The 18,932-nt window shown below is 39.6% G+C and overlaps 3 protein-coding genes across 8 annotated transcripts in view; 1 reads left to right on the plus strand and 2 right to left on the minus strand.

Moving 5' to 3' along the window:
* Positions 1 to 1,569: 1,569 nt before the first annotated feature.
* Positions 1,570 to 5,991, plus strand: rpe65a (retinoid isomerohydrolase RPE65 a). The gene is made up of 14 exons (XM_023283683.3): positions 1,570 to 1,696; positions 2,041 to 2,123; positions 2,314 to 2,464; positions 2,825 to 2,932; positions 3,111 to 3,252; positions 3,357 to 3,504; positions 4,049 to 4,130; positions 4,223 to 4,355; positions 4,469 to 4,608; positions 4,695 to 4,824; positions 4,924 to 5,038; positions 5,131 to 5,225; positions 5,309 to 5,420; positions 5,528 to 5,991. Exons 1-14 carry the CDS (start codon positions 1,686 to 1,688, stop codon positions 5,671 to 5,673), a joined length of 1,596 nt encoding a protein of 531 aa, XP_023139451.1. The 5' UTR covers positions 1,570 to 1,685; the 3' UTR covers positions 5,674 to 5,991.
* A 985-nt stretch (positions 5,992 to 6,976) lies between these two features.
* LOC111577409 (RING finger protein 11) lies at positions 6,977 to 12,564 on the minus strand. The gene is made up of 3 exons (XM_023283672.3): positions 11,917 to 12,564; positions 11,335 to 11,504; positions 6,977 to 9,531 (listed from the first exon to the last, which is right to left on the minus strand). The coding sequence occupies exons 1-3, from the start codon at positions 12,037 to 12,039 to the stop codon at positions 9,360 to 9,362; spliced, it is 465 nt and encodes a 154-aa protein (XP_023139440.1). The 5' UTR covers positions 12,040 to 12,564; the 3' UTR covers positions 6,977 to 9,359.
* A 1,676-nt stretch (positions 12,565 to 14,240) lies between these two features.
* Positions 14,241 to 18,932, minus strand: part of LOC111577408 (voltage-dependent R-type calcium channel subunit alpha-1E-like) — a 61,758-nt gene continuing 57,066 nt past the window's right edge. For 3 of the 6 annotated variants that reach the window (XM_055014137.1, XM_055014135.1, XM_055014139.1), the window contains 5 exons: positions 18,608 to 18,622; positions 17,781 to 17,885; positions 17,204 to 17,339; positions 16,888 to 17,051; positions 14,241 to 16,111 (listed from right to left, as the gene is read on the minus strand). In XM_055014137.1, coding sequence (XP_054870112.1) covers positions 15,587 to 16,111; positions 16,888 to 17,051; positions 17,204 to 17,339; positions 17,781 to 17,885; positions 18,608 to 18,622 — 945 coding nt within the window. In that variant the 3' untranslated portion in view covers positions 14,241 to 15,586. Of the gene's footprint in view, positions 16,112 to 16,887; positions 17,052 to 17,203; positions 17,340 to 17,780; positions 18,488 to 18,607; positions 18,623 to 18,932 lie in introns of those variants that run through there. The other 3 variants (XM_055014136.1, XM_055014138.1, XM_055014140.1) reach the window with 3 other exon arrangements.

Consider the following 18,932-nt stretch of genomic DNA (forward strand, 5'->3'; position numbering starts at 1 on the left):
TGGGGAAATAAACCATCCATATCTTTGCCATTACTTTACCATCATCATCAGCTTTCACGGTGCTTCTCCTCTGTGGATATTTCCTCTCCCACCACTGATTGAGCTTGTATTGGTTTGATCTGTTTGCAGGCATTTAAGTATTGTTGATATTGCATATTCAATACATCTACTGCTCTAATTAGGTACAATCCACGTGTACTTTACTCAGGTATTTCCATTTTATTTGACTGCTACATTTAAATGACTGCTGTTGTTTATTGTTTCTTTTCAGATTAAGATTTCAGAGACAAAGCAATAATCATTTTGCAAAATGTGATATGACATTTTATCAAATAAAACTACCCGGCAGTATATACAAGTTAAAATGATTCAAATGCTCCAACTACAACATTAAAATATTGATTATGTGTTAATGCATAAGAACATGTTGCTAATTTTGCATATGTAAAATTAAAACCCAGCATCATTATTTGGGATGGAGTATATATATTGTATTCTGGAGCTTTCAGCATAATCGCATCGTCTTAAACAATGAATCGCGTTAACTAAATAGTTGTGGAGATGGATCTGATGGGTGGTTTGGACCCCTTTCATAAACTCTAACTTGGCATACGTTTGAGAGCCCCAGAAAACAAAACAAATGCTTGTAGGAGGTAGCACTCAATCCCTGACTCTCGCTCTATTTTTTCATAAACAGATTATCACAACAATGTTTAATTTTGCCCATTCATTTGGCCCACATGTGTCGGCTGGTTCAGCCACGTCACAACTCTGCGTGACAGTGACAAAACAGCTTCTGGCGAAACTCTCTCTCCTAATAATGTTGTTTCCCAGGAGAAACAATGCACCGTTTGTCTTGGGGCTATGGCAAGCATAATCCCTACACCTGGATTATAGTGGCACCGAGACAAGCAAGTTGGGCATTTTGTGATCAGACCAAAGAGCAACTGACCACGTTTAATCTAATTAACATCATGTGTGATAGTCATTGTACAACATCACCAAATAAGAGCAGCTCACTGTTAGTTGTTCTGCAATAAATGATATTAATAGCTTCATTCTAGTAGTGCATTTGTCAGAAAACTGTTATTTAATCAAAAATACAGTGGAAGTATTTTCCTCAACTACAGGGTCCTTCTGGTAAATTTAGCACTCATAATGGCTCTTTCTATAAATTCGCACCTTTGAAAATCTAAAAATGTGACACATATGTAACCAAGGCTGTCAGCATGTACATGCTTTTAATGTGGCTCCCACAGATTCTAAATCACTTTCTATTAATCTAAATCTAATGTTCTTCTGTAGTCTTATATGTTGCATCAGTGCTGAAATATAACGCGCGTAGTGTGACTTAAACATCTGAACAGTTGACACAATTGTAAAAACAAACAAAAAAAATCACATGTTTTCTTGCAACACTTCTGCCAAGCATGGTTCTCTGCAATACATATTCTCTGCAATAAATCCGGTTTGAGGGGGGCAGCCATTGGGTCACCAAACAGAGGATATTGGCACAATGGGATTTTTGTTCACAGTGTGACATGATTGGCCGGGAGAAAGATTTATAGCAACTGTGAGGTGGACCAGACGAATAAATACCCCGAAGCCACTGGGAGATTCAGAGGCTTCCAGTTCAGAAGTGACCGGAGAGTTTGCTTTGTGTGTTGCCATAACGAGGAGGAACCATGGTCAGCCGGTGAGTCTTTAATGAATCTGGATGTGTTTTATTTACTCAGTAATGACATAAAGGTAACAAGTGGGGAAGTATTTTTTCACATTTTGCAAAAGTCTTGTTCAGCTCATATATACATGTCTTGAAGTTGATCTTGTAACTTTTACACAGCGGCTGGACTAGTTAGTATGTCAGCATTAGGTTAAGCTCCTGTGGGATTTAAAAGCTCATGCTGAACTGCTATACCAGGAGCTGCATGACTTGTTAGCTACTTAAACGAACAGACACATACATTTAAATAGCTGAAAATCAACTTTAATTTACTTGGCTGCAATGTATGTTGACATGTTTACTTTTTAATAACACAGATTTGAACACCCAGCTGGTGGCTACAGGAAGATTTTTGAGACGTGTGAGGAGCTGTCTGAGACTCTTCCAGCAACCGTCACAGGTTTGTTTGCATGTTTCAGACATAAATAGACAACAGGCAAATGGTTCTTTGGCATTCACATACGTACTGAACTGTTTTGGAAATGTGCACATAGCTAGACTTGTTCTATTATCTTTTCTTATTGTTTTTATAATGGATCTGTACAACCCAAGACATTAAACACTCTCTGTAATTCTTGTATGTTCTTCAGGTAGGATCCCTTCATTTCTGAAGGGAAGTCTTCTCCGTTTGGGACCTGGGCTCTTCGAGGTTGGAGATGAACCTTTCTATCACCTCTTTGATGGCCAGGCCCTGATGCACAAGTTCGACTTCAAGAATGGCCAGGTCACCTACTTCCGAAAGTAAGACTTCAAGGAAACTACATTTTCAGACTGGATGATTTACTTAATGCCACATTATATTAAACATACAGAGATTTGAAACTGTGTGAGCATCAGATCTCTGTTGTTGTTGCATAATGAATGTTTTGTGACTTTTCAAATCAAGCTGCCCATAGAGTACAAGTCCATTAAACACTTCTGAATGAAATGCTGCTGCAAACATGAGGCTGTTTAATCTATCATTTTAGCACATTACCTCCACAGAATCATGCAGATTTTAAGGGTAGTGAACATTGAATTTCAGTGAAATCTTTTCTTTTTATCATAATGGATGTTTAATATTTTGGGGTGAAATTCGTTTTCATTTTTTCCTCCATTCAGGTTTGTCAGAACAGATGCCTATGTGCGAGCCATCACAGAGAAGCGTGTGGTGATCACTGAGTTTGGTACATTTGCATACCCTGATCCCTGCAAAAACATCTTCTCCAGGTTGGTTGCATAAGTGCCAGTTTTCCTCGCTATCATCTGAATGCTTTTCACTGTAGGATGAAAACTGAAAGTGTATTTAAAAGCGACAAATCATTGTATTTGTAGTATTCTCCTCTGGGTTCCTTTTTTTGTTACACCATTGAATAGGCTACAGTCTTTGTCTTCTTTCTGTTTGCAGGTTTTTCTCTTACTTCAAAGGTGTCGAGGTCACAGACAACTGCTTGGTGAATGTCTACCCTGTCGGTGAGGATTTCTACGCTGTAACAGAAACCAACTACATCACTAAAGTAAACCCTGATACACTGGAGACGCTGAAGAAGGTACAGCAGTACATTTAGCAGAATTCAAGCTGGGAGACTGATTTCACCGCTTTGAAGCTCTGAATTTTTGTTGGCTCAGTAAAATGCTTTTATTTTCTCCACAGGTGGATATGTGCAACTACATCAATATTAATGGGGTGACAGCCCACCCTCATATTGAGAGAGATGGGACTGTGTACAACATCGGAAACTGCATGGGAAAAGGGGCAACACTGGCCTACAACATTGTCCGGATCCCACCCACACAGAAAGGTTCGGATCAGCGCTGCATGTAACAGTAAACACAAAGAGACACTTGTATAGCAGTGGCCTCTCCTTAAACTCTGCTCAGTTTGTGCTAAAAATAAGCAGGTAAATCGCAACCTGGACTTAAAATTTTAAAACAAGCTGGCATGGTCTGATGTCCAAAAATTAAGCTAGTGCAGTCTTCCAAAGATGCCAACTATGTCAGGCTAAATGTGCTGATATAAAAGGATGCTTAATCTAAAATATTTACAGCTGGAATGCTCACATTCATTAAAAATACAGTCTGGGGTCTGAATCGAAATATGAAGGCTCAAGTGCTCAAATATAAATTTCTTATCAAAGGAGAAATGAGATGCACTGGATAAAAGCTTGTGTTTGACTGGTTCTCACAGTGTAAACACATAAATTTAAGAGGAACTGGAGCAGGCTAACGCTGTCAGACAGTGAGGATTTTAAAACAACCTTAAAGCTATGCAAGGGAAACAGAAAAGAAGGAAAGTGTAAGTGTATCACAGTGATATTTCTCAAATATCACCACCTTTTTTCCCAGATAAATCTGATCCCATTGAGAAGTCCAAGGTGGTGGTGCAGTTCCCCAGCCATGAGAGGTTCAAGCCCTCCTACGTGCACAGGTTTGTGGTTTTGCACTCAATTTTGGTTCAACTTGACATAAATATTAAGGCATAAAGTCTACGTTTTTATCTTCTTTTTTCATAAAACACAGCTTCGGCATGTCAGAGAACTACTTTGTCTTCGTGGAGACTCCTGTGAAAATCAACCTGCTGAAGTTCCTGAGTGCCTGGAGTATCCGAGGCTCCAACTACATGGACTGCTTCGAGTCCAATGAGAGCCAAGGGGTAAAAACTTGGAGTAGACTCATATGCTCAAACATCCATCTTAAATGCACTAAACCCATGTTATCAGGTGCTCTCCTCGCTGAAACTCATCTGTTTTGATGTACTTTTTACAGACCTTGTTCCACATTGCTAGGAAAGACCCAGGAGAGTACATCGATCACAAGTTCAAAGGAGCACCCATTGGCATGTTTCACCACATCAACACCTATGAGGACCAAGGATTTGTTGTTGTCGACCTGTGTGCATGGAAAGGGTAACTGGATAGTTGCATTTTCATATATCCTTTGCAGATTTGTTTGATTCAGAGAAATTGTTATTCATTATTCTTTCTCTCTGCAGTTTTGAGTTTGTTTACAACTACCTGTGGCTGGCCAACCTGAGAGCCAACTGGGACGAGGTGAAAAAGGCGGCCATGATGGCGCCTCAACCGGAGGTGCGCAGATACGTCATTCCCCTGGACATCCACAAGGTGAGCCAATGATCTTCTTCATCACATGGACATGAAACTCAACCTACAGATGTCTAATTTGAAAAGTCTCATCTCCTTTGTTGTCATTGCTTGATGTAGGAGGAGCAGGGGAAGAATCTTGTGAGTCTTCCATACACCACAGCTACAGCCACGATGCACGCTGACGGGATGATCTGGCTGGAGCCTGAGATACTGTTCTCCGGACCACGCCAAGGTGCCAGTACACTCCCAAGCACACATGAGATTTTACTAGATGCTGGAAGGATCTTCATTGTTTAATAATTTATTGTTGTTGGGGTTTTGCAGCCTTTGAATTTCCTCAGATTAACTACGAGAGGTATGGAGGGAAGAACTACACCTACGCCTACGGCCTTGGTCTTAACCATTTCATTCCAGACAGGGTAAGAGAGTTAAACACCTGATTTTAAGTTGAGAACGGAGGAGAGCAGGCTCGTCAGCTGATTTTTCTCTAACCTGTGTGTAGATCTGCAAGTTAAACGTGAAGACCAAGGAGACTTGGGTATGGCAGGAGCCAGACTCCTACCCCTCAGAGCCCCTGTTTGTTCAGACTCCTGAGGCGGTGGATGAGGATGACGGTAAGAAAGCAGCAATTAAAGTACAGTGATGGGAACTGCGTTAAGGTTAGTTGTAATTAATTCAAGATCATTAAATACGCAAGGCTGGTTTTCTGCCGTTCTCACAGGAGTACTGCTTACCATCGTAGCGGCTCCTGGTTCCCAGAGGCCTGCATATCTCCTCATCCTCAACGCCAAGGACCTGTCTGAAGTCGCCAGAGCAGAGGTGGAGTGCTCCATTCCTGTCACCTTTCATGGGATGTACAAACCGTAATCATGCATCTCTTTGGGTATCAACAATAATCAACCATTTCTTGGTTATCAATTGCCACTCAGTATTAAAACGATAATAAGGAAAGACAAGAAATATTATCGGGTTAGAAGAATAAAGTTGTTTTTGTTGACAAAAAAATCAGTATATGTCCTCATTTGTGGCTAGCGTAGAGTGTTGGGTCCCTCCTGAGCCGCGATACTACAAGAGAGTGGATTTGAGGTTTCACACGCATAGTTCATGGTTGCAAAGGTAAATGTGTCAAAATGAATGCACTTTTCTGTTTTGTATTGATCTATTAAATGGTATGTTCATGTGCTACTTGCTAGGCAGCAGTGGATCATGACAAGTGATCCTGACTTTCATTTGAGATACAGAGTAGCTTTAATATTTCTGAACACCACACCGAATTCCTTCCAGCACAAGGGCTGTCCACTGAGACAAAAGGATGTTGTTTTTTTATTTTGATAGGGTTCTATCTTGATACATTTGTAACATTAAATTAAAACAAGGAAGTATTTCTCTTGATAGACCAACTGACATTAAAGCAAATACAACTGGGCCAATTAACCTTTCAGCCTAAATTCTCCAGATATTTGCAGAGATTTAATATGTTGCCATACAAAATCTCATTATGGTCACATTTTAACGAGTGACCTTTCCATGTCCTTCTTTATTGTGTTGCTCAAAGTTGTCTAAATCTAATCTGAAAAGCAAAAGCATGCAGATCTTGCAGCACTACAAAGCTGATTAACTGTGTTAGTGCCTAAGCTGAGGAAAGAAAGGGCATGTTGCAATCAATTGTTCTTTTTCAGTGGATTAAGACGGACGTGTGGCCCTTGTGTGCGATGTCATGACCCCATGGACGCCACATTTCAGTTTACATAAGCAGAGGATTTGCCTTCTGTTTTAGTCGCTGTGACTCCAATCTCAGATAATTATGCATCATGCAAAAACAGACACTTGAAACAGGGAATTGTATTCGTATGTTTCCTGCACAGCTGATGCAGGCAGAGGAAAACAAACACTAACCATCACCAATACAGATTGAGCTCACCAATCAAAAAGGAGAACCATGATTACGAAGTCACGTTTTCCACTCCACTGCCAGATTTTAGGATTGCTCTAACGAAAGGCTCAAAGGAATATTTTGCATTTGTATATTCTGTAATCTCTCATTTTGGTAATCACACAGCCACAAATCTGCCCCTTTGCATGCATTTAGTCCATTTTACTTGCTGATTTTCCTAGTCGGGAGGTGTGGGTTGATGGTCTGTTTTAATTTGTTTAATTAAACAAACCCAAATATAGTTTTTCTCCTTTATTTTTTTTTTTACACGAGGGCTTCTCAGCCTTCTGAAAAGAAAGAAGTAAAACAAGGTTACAGGAAATATTAATGATCAGAATAAACTCAAATTGAAAAACACAGCAAAGGAAAGCTCAGTGGAGAACAATAATATCTCACTTTTGACTGTCACACCATAAGAGAAGTCTCTCACACTTTGAAATTCAGCTGGGACAGAGGTTTGCAGTCAGACTGAAACCAGTGTAATATTTATATACTTTATGTCCTAAATACGCAGTGGGTTTTACATAATTGTAACAGAACACGTTAAAGTAAAACACAAGTAACTGAAAAAAAAGACACCAACACCACCAGCACCAAACAATGGCACGATTCTAAAGGAAAGCAGTGATTCTAACTACTGCTACGGTGAATGAAAATAAAATAAAAACACTCATTTTAGTGTAACAAAACATAAAAATATGATGTCATGTATAGGTAAGTGTGGAGAAAGCGAAACTGCAGTATTGTAGATGTATAATTAAACAGCTTAACTGCCAGCAGAGCCTTTCAGTATTTTTTAAAGGAATATTTCAACATTAGTTACTCTCTTGCCAAGAGATAAAGGCTGACATAACCGTCATCTCTCAATGCAAATTAAAAATCTGGACCAGAGAAGCAATTAACTTGATGTAGTATCAAGACTGGAAGCCTGGCTTTGTCCAAAGCTCAAAAACTAGCTAACCAGCACTTCTTAAATTCATTAAGCAACATTTATATCAGTTTGACAGTTTGTCCAAGTATACCTAAGCTCTCCTTTAATATTACCCCCGTGAGCTTCTACAGAACAAAGTGGGTATAGCTGATGAATGGGACAAGTTACATGGTATTTGTTAGTCTGTAAATGTAAAAAAGATGATGGTACAATTTCTTTTTAAAGAGCACAGAACTCCAAAAAAACACAAGGTTTGTGAGCTTTGGAGAGAGCAAGTGCAGCTGTTTTCACAGCACCAGCCCTCATGCTAACTGTATGAAACAATCATGTCAGCTATACAGACATGATAGTTTCAATTTTTTCTACAGCCAACTCTTAACAAGAAAGAGACCAAGCACATATCCCAAAATGTCAAACTATTCCTTTAAAATTCAGCAATCCTCTGTCCCTTCACTTACACGCAAGAATCAAAAATCAAAGAACAATCCAAATTGCAAAACAAAGCGAATTCTCACACTATTAAACCACAGATTTCATGAAATGCAACTTCAGGCTTACTTCAATGTGATAAGTGACTACTGACAGCTCTGAAAGTATCTTTACCAGCTATATAGCTTTTGCATCTCAGGAGATAAAGGAATGAAGTCTTGATAGTGCAAGGTTATAAGGTACATATATTAATATATTGTTTTAGATACTGTCCTATAAGTAAAGTGCAAATCTCTGGATCAGATGAAAAGTGTGTGCAAGCGTCTAATTTCTGACTGACTGATCCACCTGCCCATGCACGAATGAGCCCTTTACATTGGCTGTCAGCTACGTTACACATCGTCTGGGGAAACATTCACGTTACAAACATCATTTTTTCCCTTCAACGCAAAATATTTTCAAATGCCTGAACATTTTTAAAGCAGTGGCCAAAGGCAAATATCATGTAGTTTTGATCTTCACAAAGTAGAACACTGCATACTTTTATACTTTGGGTGAGTTCTGTAAAATGTGTGCATATTTTTTTTGTAATCTTGCCTAGCTGGAGGCTCAGTTTCTTCTACACCAACAGTGTAAACATCAGCCGTGTATTCCCGTATTTTCAAAGTGTTTGGCCATTTTAATGTGAGAGCATGTTTAGGAGATCAATATGTTCCAAAGGCTTTGCTTAATGCGGTCACAGGAAACCACAAATTTAATCAAACACATCCAACAACACCTCTCGGCGTTGGTCAATAATTTGTTAATCTAATTGTCCATTTAAGTCATCATCAGCTGGGAATGAAGGTGAACTGGAGTCAGCTGAGGAGAAACGCCACTGAGACCAGCTCGAGTGGAAATGAACAGTCACCAAACAGCTCTCACACACACAAACCACACGTGCTCGCCGTTAGCGGCAACGCTGGACACTGACTCAGCATGACGAGCACATACAAACACAACCATGCAAAGTCGTGGGGAAACAGCTTCTTACTGACTTGTGTAACTGATGTTTAAGACCAGCTTACTCAGCATCAGACCTGGGGGCATGAAAGGCCAACATTAGGTGAGTGAAGTTTGAAATTTTCAAAGTGCAAGACAACAGCCAACACGTTTTTTTTTTCTTTTGTCAGCTCCTCTCACTCTATAAGAGGGCAACTGTTAGGTTTCGGGGCTGGAGGGGTCGGGTTTGATCTAAGCATGGGGGAGAAGGGTGAAAAATCAGTTGGTCTCGTAGGTGGAGAGCAGGGCAGCATCCACAGGCTCCATGCAAGAGGGGCAGATGAAGGATCTCATCAGCCAGTCGTCTATACAGTCCATGTGATAGATGTGCATACACGGCAGGAACCGGATGGGGTCCCCGTAAACAAAGTCCAGCATACAGATCACGCATCTGAAAACAATAAAAATGAAAAGCTTAAAAAGCACATTACTGTACAGCAGATAGAAAACATTGAAGAATTTATGCATTACTGTAACATCTCTGAAGTTCTCTTTTCGTGGTTACAGGAAAACTGAAAATATTCATCAATGTGGCCGACAGAACATTGATGGGCAACAATTCTGATAATCAATTAAAAATAGAACATCATTTATTAGGTAAAAATGCCAGATATTTTAAGATTACAGCTTTTATTATGTTAGTTTTTGCTGTTTTTCTTCATCTTACATCACTGGAAATTAGTCAAAGTCAGCTTTATTGTCAATTCTTCAATATGTACATGACATACCAAGGATCGAAATTACCTTACTCTCTCTTAATGTAACAGTAGACATTAAATAAACACTGAGAAGGTTCTGAGATGAAAAAAATATAAGATTTTAAAATATAATATAAAAAATAATACTAAAAAAGATTTAAAAGGGCAAATACTAAGTGAATTAAGAACTAGAAAGCAAAAATCAAGTAAACTAAGAATTACAACAACATTTAAAGTGCATATATATATTTTAAGTGTCTTTTTAAAACATATTTCTATATTTCTACAATTTCATTTAGAAGGCACTTTCATCAAAAGCGACGTACATCTGAGGGTAGAGAGAATTTCACCCCTCTTGTTAAAAACAACTTGTGTCCAGATAACAAATTGTTTAACTGCTACTGGGACTGCAACTTACAATCAGATGCAATTATCAATTAACCAAATGACTTTTTCTTTAGCCTAGAGAATGTCTTAAAATTGTAGTTCAAAAATGACCATCAGCAGTTCATAGGGCCTGACATGACATCTAGTGATTTGTTTTGTTTCAGCAACAGCCCAAATATATTTAATCTATGACAATATATCACACAGAAACTGTAACATACTGTAACCTTTGAGAGGGTTCAAGAGGCCAGAGTTTGGCTTTTTTGCTTAATATATGGCTTTTAAGTCAATGCACTTTTATTAATTAAGACCAGAGACAAAAACTTGCCACAGAAGTTTTAAATGTCATGAATTCAGACAGTTTATAGATGAGCAAAATAGCAACTGATTTCCAGTTGGAGAGCTATTCTATTAATTGAGGAGTTGTTTCAGGAGCAGTAAAATATTTCTGTTGCAGCTTCAACCTGTTTGCGCTTGGCCATTACGTGTTTATCGCTAATGACTTGTTTCTTAGAACGATCACATCATGCATTCCTATCTGAGATTAGAGACATGACAGCAGTCACAGTAACATATCAGTTTTTTTCTATGAAAATAATTCCTTTCATGCCTTAAAAGGTCTTCAGTGAAATTCTACATAGTCGTGTCCTTTATAAAGTTTGGCTATGAAGACCCCACTTGTTTCTCCATCTACCCTTCTGCCGCTTGCTGCAACTTGAGCACACCAGCTCAACTTAAATCCTGCTCAAACACTGTAAAACTAGTCTGTGCCACACAACAGCAAGTTGGAACATTGGGGTAATTTAGCCATACATGTTTGAACCAAACTGAAGACGATGTGGAAAGTCATCCCCAGAAAGTTGACCGGATTGTTTGTTAGATATGAAACGCTGGCTGTCTGAATCTGTGGTTTTGAAGCTGTCATCAGTACATGCTCTGAGAATGCTCAGTCATAGTGTTTACTGGCTATTTTGCTCATGATGTGTCTTCTAGCATATAAAAAAACACTATATATAATGTCAAAAACCTAAAAATGTGATATTGACATTAGTGTTTCCCATGCAACCTTGCTAAGCATAAACATATAAGCAAAACTATAAAATGCTCACTCTCTGATCTTTTTCTCGGAGCCGTCTTGTCCTCCATCATAAACACCCTTAGGGAGGTGCTGGATGAGGCCAATGCGCTGAGCTATGCGGATCTGCTCCTCCTCTGTCAGCTGGGTGGCCAGACGGGCCTGACTAGGCGTGGGATGGTACATGGGCATGTGAGCCTGCTCCTGGTAACAGACAAAGAAACACCAAGATGAACCAATACAGTCATCTCCTGTGCCAGCTCACTCTGTCTTCCCAAAGCTGACTGATCGGACTCTGCAGGGATTAACTGAAAAATAAAGCAGCTGTCTGGTCCAGCTATTCCTGACAGGCCACTTAGAGAGATGGGTCTGAAAGCTCTCTGTTTATTCAGGTGTAATGTTGATTATACTGGAGTCGAGGATTACTTCTGGGAAGGCCACAGACATGAAACTGAAGTATTCCCAAAATCACGCCATACAGGCTGATTTTTTTGGACACTAAATACAGTATATTAGCTTTTAGACACGTAACATGCATTTATTTCACATTCATATGTCCATAAACTTTTCTTTCTTGAAATAATAAGCTCGAAGTTGAGCGTTAGCAGCCTGTCACCTGGTACGGCGGAGGTGGCTCCAGGTCTGGATCTGTCCCGTCACCGAAACTCGCCCTGTCTGACTGGGATTCATGAAGCAGAGAAATGTCGTCTGATGTCGGAGACTTGAGACAGTTGCCCATATCTTCGTGTCTCCAGTCCTTTCCGAGCCGACGTTAAAAAAAAAAAATCTGGTCTTTGTTGCTAAAGTTGCTCTCGGTGGCTAATGTTAGTTTGTGTTTATAATATCCGAGAAACTACGGATTTACTGTTCAACTGTCTATTGTCAAAGATATGCTTGACATGATCATAAAACTCCTACTTAGACGTCAAATATTAGTGTTAGAATCCACACTAGTTTGGCGTCATGACAACACACCGACCTCCACCTGAAAAACAAAACAAAGAACTCCCTTGCTAACGACGGCTAGCAGCCTAGCTAGCTACTTTTTCGCTAGCCAGCTGGGCGACTTCCTTGATGTGTATCGCTCATTCCTTTGTAAGACTAACAATTTCGAAAAAATATCTACTTCAGCTGTAACTTTGGCTGCAACACTGAACTGTCTTTGTGTTGAATTGAAGAGACATTTCCGCCTTCGAACTTCGTTAGGAACATTGAACAGTTTGCTTCCGTGCTAGCTCTTTCTTCAACGGGATGACATGTTATCGGTCCGTTGGATATGACGTAATGGTGTAATTCTGTGCTCTGATTGGGTGATTTTCTATACGTAAGTCCAAGAGAACGCCAAAGTCCCTCCCCTTTCTGTGATAAAAATAACACAGACATATTTACAATAGTTTAAGGAATTATTCTACATTATTTCATAAATTCTTTATTTTTACTAATCATGATTATTTTTTTAAATCATTATTCTCCATATCTATTTATATGTGTGTCCCACTTCATCAAAATATTTGAGTTATTTGAAAATATGGAGAAATACATTTTAAAACTGTCACCAATTCCGTCTTAATCTGAATTTGGTTTTAAAAGGTTTAGTCGGATATGAAATATCAATTTCAACACTATAAGCAACTGTTACACTTTTCTGTTTTTAATGTAATAATGTCTTCTGAATGTAGTGCATCTAAAATACACAGTAACTGTCATTTGTTTTGAATAATAGTTTATTTAGTTTAAAACATTTACCATTCAATTATATCTAGGTGCTTCTTGTCTTCTTTAAAAGCATTACAGTGCGACAGCGAGACAATATGCACAATACCAGGACCCTGAAACCAAAACTAAATGATATATTAGCATGATTCATTTTCTATTTACGGACTTTACTCAGTCTGTGCTTTTCCTACAATGGCATGTTAAAACAGTTTCTGTGAAAAAGGCCAATTGTCCTGCACATTTGCACATCAAACTAATAAACCCTTCTGGCAAAGAAGCTTTTTTCCCCCTCTAAACTGCCTGTAGGCACCACAATCCTCTTATCACACTTAAACTTGTTTTATGGCATTTATCCACATTGCTTTCTCCTGACTAGATCCTTGCTTGTGTTGTATCTACTCTCAGATGTACGTCACTTTGGATAAAAGCGTCTGCTAAATGGAATTGTAGAATTGTGAACTAATTAGCATTTTAACTGTCTGATGCCCAGAGAAGTAAAGATATTCAATATTACCCAAAAGCAACGCAAGTACAAAAAATTTAAACAAATTTATGAAGCAAAACTTATTTTTTTCCCCTTTCCTCTCCTGTTAATCATCACATGACCACATCTACCATATCTATTATGTGATCATTTAGAATCATTAAACTCCAAAGTTGAGAACCACTGGATTAGGACATAATAAAACTGTTACAACACTACAGCAGCTACAACTCTCACACTAATTTATCCATATTAGTAATGTAGCTTTTGTGGAATAAGTACTTTGTAGAATTTAATGATACTTCTGTTTTTTTAAGTGATACAGAAATTAATTCATACAATATTTTTACAGTGTTCATACTGGTGTTTTTACTAAACTTCAGGACCAATGTGCTTATAAAATCCTTTATTTGACTTGCTGTTCTCATTACAGGCTCCAGTCATAATATGCAAAGAGTAAAATAGCCTCACTATGCTTCAGATTGTCAGAGAGAAAAATAATGGGAAAACATCGGAGAGAAAATCCATTATTGATCAGCTCTGACAATATGTGCGTGTACTTCAACGGATGTCAGCAGCTGCCATGTAACTGATGCGTTCAGTGTTCATCAGTAACACATATAATAAATTTACACAGAGAAAGTGTCATTTAGCTCTCAGGTTAGTTTCTGCAGGTGTTCACTGCACTCAGAGCTTCAAGGTCTCACCTATTAATAAAATAAAAAAATAAAGACATCCAATAACAGTGGCAACTTGAGGACACCTTTATTTGTATATACAGCTATTGTACACATAAAAACCCACAAAGTATTTGCATTCCAGGAACTTATAATACAAATCTCCATGTTTTTGGTTAAGTGAGTTTCACAGAATTGGCCATCTTCAGGCAAATAAAACAATTACACAAACCTTAAAATGAACGTTTCCAAGTATTCCTTTACCTTTAAAGCTCATCAGTTGATACTCTTTATTTTTTTCCTCTCTCTCTAAATGTTACAAACAGCATAATTTCTCTGTACATTATTAGTAAGTAATAGAGTAATGTTGATTTTTGAAGCAGAATGTATCGTGGTGTGTCTGCAGTTTCTCTACAGTCATTGTCCGCGATGGTTCATACAATATTCACAAGGAAGAAAAAAAAAGGAAAATAGATGACTTTGTTTTCATATCAGTTCGTGGTAAAATTACATGCCCAACTTTGCTCAAACTAAAACGTGAAATATAATTGTTGGGGAATTTCTCATTTAAAGGGTTAAGAGTGGTGAAAAATAAAAAGTAAAAGACTGTTTTAAAGGAATTAAGAAATTCTGAGGTTTGGTGGAGGCATGACTCACATGAATGCATGTTGAAATAACAAGTAAGCATCTTTTCTATGTTAGTCTATAACTGTGTTCATATCTCACAACTTAATAAGGTCAATACCAAAAAGAAAAATAAAGGGGAAAATCAGGCAGTTTTTCCCCTGCACATTCATTCATACTGTAAAAAAATCCAGCATTATTGAGTGTTACTTATTAGTATCCACATTGTCTGGTAAAGTATCAGATTGCCTCTTCATGATGGCTTGTTTGTATTGATCTTTTCTAATAAATGGCAATGGTGTGATGATCACAATGTATTTACAAAACAACTAATTTATAAGAAAATGTAGTTACATATTCACACACCCCACAGATAAATACTGTTTAGAGCAACACTGAATCATTTAGAAACATCTCCAGAAATGAAAATACTTAACACAAATGACATAATTTGATCCATTCATTTCATTAATTTTCTCTATCCTGTGACTATCTGAGATGTATTATTACTCTCTTCAATCAAGTACAAGTCAGGAATTAGACCTTATTTAATGTCAGTGTTCTGTGTGAATTGGCAACTACAATTTCAGGAAGTTCATTGTCATTTTGGGTGCACTTTTTTTTTTTTGTACCAAACATCCAGAGGGCTCACGGCCTTGAAGCACTGTTGCAAAAAGAGTCACATTAACCTTCACTCTGTACGCTGCAGTGTAGCAGCTTCCAACACCTCTCTGGGATTCTCCCTCCTCCTCCTCTTCCTCTTCCTCCTCGCTGTGCCTCCTGTTCTAGCACCTGTCGTCCTCCTCTGTGTCACTCAGAGGGTCACAGCCTGGGACTGAGGTTGTCTGCGCCAGACGCTTCCGAAAGTGTCCGTTGGGGACCTGCCAGCCAGTCCGAAAGCGTGGGCGGGCCGAGCTGATGGTGTTCGAGCGTCCCAGACTGCAGGCCACAGCCGCCTCGAAGGTCAACGTCTCCATGGGACCAGAGGGGTCTGGGCTGTGGTCGTCCTCTTGTGAAGCCAGGAAAGGCTCCGAGGGGTAGCGTCGAGGTGGGGAAGGGTGTCGGCTGGCTTCGCTCCGCCTCTCACCTGCGCCCCCCTCTTGGGTCTCCCATGTGGGCTTGCCCCGCCTGACGGTCTCTGGGCTTCCCTGTTCATCCTCGTCTTCGCCTACGGAGGCTTGTGTGCGACACACGAGCGGGGAGTAGGAGATGTGAGGGCGAGAGCGGGTCGGGGTCTGTGATAAAGGCCGTCGGCCGCTGGGTGTGCTGGACTCGGAGGTGGAGGGCACCGGGCTGTCCGAGCTGTTGCCCTGGAGACAAGAGTAAAGAAAAAATGGAATAAATAACCACCTGGAAGATGACAGCACAGTCTCACCTTGTGGGTCATCCAGTAGCTGTTCTGGAGCATTAAGCCATTTAGCTGAATTTGTACTGGAATAGAAAAGGACAACTGAGGGGAATTCCTACACCAACATATAAAAAAAATCCTTACAATGCTCAAAAAAAGGTAATCTATAATATCATAATAATTGGGCAAATTACACATATTTAAGAAGATCAGGCAACATAAAAAAGGCTCATGCAACAACAAAAAATTTCTCTGGAGCATTTACTTTTGGTCATTTTTGCAGGAAAAGACAATATGCTTGTTTGCTGTTTTTTTTTTTTTTTTTTTAAATAAAAAGTGCTTTGTATATGCCACCCATAGCATGGTTCATACATTTTCTGCAGGTTTACACTGTGCCAGCTGTCTTCCTGTCATAAAATGAGAACAGCTAGATAAAAAAGGCAGTTAATGGAACCTTTTTTTAACTCCATGATTGATTTTATGGACCTAAAATAGCATTTTGGCTTTAGTCATTGTTAGTTTCTGACCCTGCTCTGTTGCTCTACAAAAGGGTTGGTTAAACATGTTACCATTTAACATGGCAGGTTTTTATTCCAGCTGTAAACAGCAGGTGGTTTCTCTGATGAATTATTCTCTTGTATACAGCAGGTGGAGTCTTTGTGTGCGATTAAACCTCCAGGTTGCTGCCTCTCCACTGCACACGGTTGAATCAGTGAGTTAGATATATGTGTGACCTACCTGTTTGTCTTGGGGGTGTTCTCTCTCTACACTGGAGGATCTTGAGGGCTGCAAGCTTCTTTCCTCTGAGTTACAACGAGACGTGTCTGGAGACAGAAGGTGGCAGCGCTCCTTGGACCGACCGCGCTCCCCGTCGCCTTGCTGCCAGCGCTCCGACCGAGAAACTGGAGGACATTTAAGAAAGTGGGCACACACAAAATGAGAGAACAAAAAATAAAGCGGTGTGTAAGGACAACATATGTAGATAGCTGGGACAAAATAAAACATCAAGCTTTTATACTAAAAACACGACAATAAATTGCAGTGCAGTACTAACCAGCAGCCTTGTAGCTTTTGTGACGAGGACGATACACTCGCTCAGGACTTTTCTCCTCCTGCCAAAGTCCGTTTACGCGCTGATCCCCAACTGTGGAGGCTGAACGCTTTATAGATCCACTTGTAACCTCCACTTGCTTGTTTGTGAAAACACACGTGTACAAAAACAGACAAACATGCCAGCACAGGGTACACACAAACAATTCATTCAGAAATAATAATTTGGAAGGATGAGGACAATTAAAGTACATTTTTCATGCTTTAGTCATTGCAAAAGTGCAGTGCATCCTGAAAGAATTAGGGGGTTTAGTTTATTATTTGCTTTATTCTAAGGATGAAAGAGAAATCCATAACAACACGAGGCATCAGCATTCAAGGATCACATCCCGTTTGAACCATTCATTAATAAACCGTAGTCAAGCTCCCAGAGTACCAAAAGTCAAAGCAAAGCTGTACTAATTTGAACTTCTCAGCATCTCGTGCATGAAAGGAATAGGACACTTTGGCTTAAGAGCCCATGCAGCCACTGAAGTCCTCCAGATCCATCCCAGAAGCCGTGTCAAGGAAAATATGTGTACCTGCAACTCTACAGCCAGACGGGGCATGGAAGAGGCCCGAACACACAGGCCCCTCCCTAGTGGGAGCTCCAGAGGGGCTTCAATCCCCCTACTGCACTCGCCCACCTAGGTGAGTACAGAAACAAGAGAGGAGGGCAAGGAAACACAGAGCACTAATCAGGCTCATCCCTGCCAGGACTGCCTCTATACAACGAGGTCCAGTTCAGGTGAGAGGAAGGCAGACAAGCCATTTCACCACTGAGAGTCATCTATCATAGCCATCCCCATCGCCATCCAATCAGAAGCCATTCCAGCCAACGGATTAACAGCTAGCGACAAGAAAACTGACTTCAACGAGGAGTAGAAACAGAGTGAGGTTGTAAAACAGGAGAAAAGAGTGAAGAACAAGACAATAACACAACAGTTTACAGGGAAAGATGGACTGTATATTTCAGCTTGGAAGTGCATTCAGTCATGCATGTTCAGGTCTTAGTAACTACGGAAACAGAGCCAGACAACATCTGTCTAGGGGCCTAACGCATTCCTCTAAACACGAATATATGGGTATTTCAGAATAATTCCATATCATTCAACTGGCAAGCAGTGTAGACCGGTAAAACCAGACAGTAGAGACACAGCAAAACATCAACAGTTTGACAATCTGAATTTGCTATTCCAACCTCCACAGCATTAAAGGACAGGAGCACAGGGAGCAGCGATGCGGTGCTCTGCAAGGCATCAGTCAGAACATATTTATACCAGTTTTATGGTATCAAAAGCTTAAACAAAAGTTGTGCTTTAGAAAACTTTAGAATGAAAAGCTTTGCTCTAAGACAGTGATTCCAAACCTGGAGCTCTGGATCCTAAAAAGATCACAAGAAAAGAGGTTGTGAAATGAACAAATTATGATTTATTTCTAAAAAATTGCAATAAAAATGTTGCAGTCACATAGTTCTGAATGAGCCAAATGGGGACAATCCCAGGAGCCAAAAGCATCAAGGGGCCAGAACCCGTTTAAAGCATCTGCTATCTCTTGTTAGAAGGAGTTCGGTAACAATGTCCTGATCAATGTCTGCCAGTCAAATCTGATCAAATATTTGCTTTTGTTTTTCTTCCTTTATATTGCAGGTGTACAGCATACTGAGACAACATTAAATTATTCTTAACCCACAC

The sequence above is a fragment of the Amphiprion ocellaris genome, chromosome 10 (assembly GCF_022539595.1).
Source record: "Amphiprion ocellaris isolate individual 3 ecotype Okinawa chromosome 10, ASM2253959v1, whole genome shotgun sequence".
NCBI classification, from domain to species: Eukaryota; Metazoa; Chordata; class Actinopteri; family Pomacentridae; genus Amphiprion; species Amphiprion ocellaris.

Excerpts from the sequence above, each read along its gene's own strand:
- LOC111577409 (XM_023283672.3), bottom strand. The coding sequence starts at position 12,039 with ATGGGCAACTGTCTCAAGTCTCCGACATCAGACGACATTTCTCTGCTT. Across the intron at positions 11,505-11,916 it reads AGCCACCTCCGCCGTACCAG|GAGCAGGCTCACATGCCCAT; the intron begins GTGACAGGCTGC and ends GTCTGTTACCAG. Across the intron at positions 9,532-11,334 it reads TCCGAGAAAAAGATCAGAGA|ATGCGTGATCTGTATGCTGG; the intron begins GTGAGCATTTTA and ends TATTGTTTTCAG.
- rpe65a (XM_023283683.3), top strand. Across the intron at positions 2,465-2,824 it reads CAGGTCACCTACTTCCGAAA|GTTTGTCAGAACAGATGCCT; the intron begins GTAAGACTTCAA and ends TCCTCCATTCAG. Across the intron at positions 5,421-5,527 it reads GGCGGTGGATGAGGATGACG|GAGTACTGCTTACCATCGTA; the intron begins GTAAGAAAGCAG and ends CCGTTCTCACAG.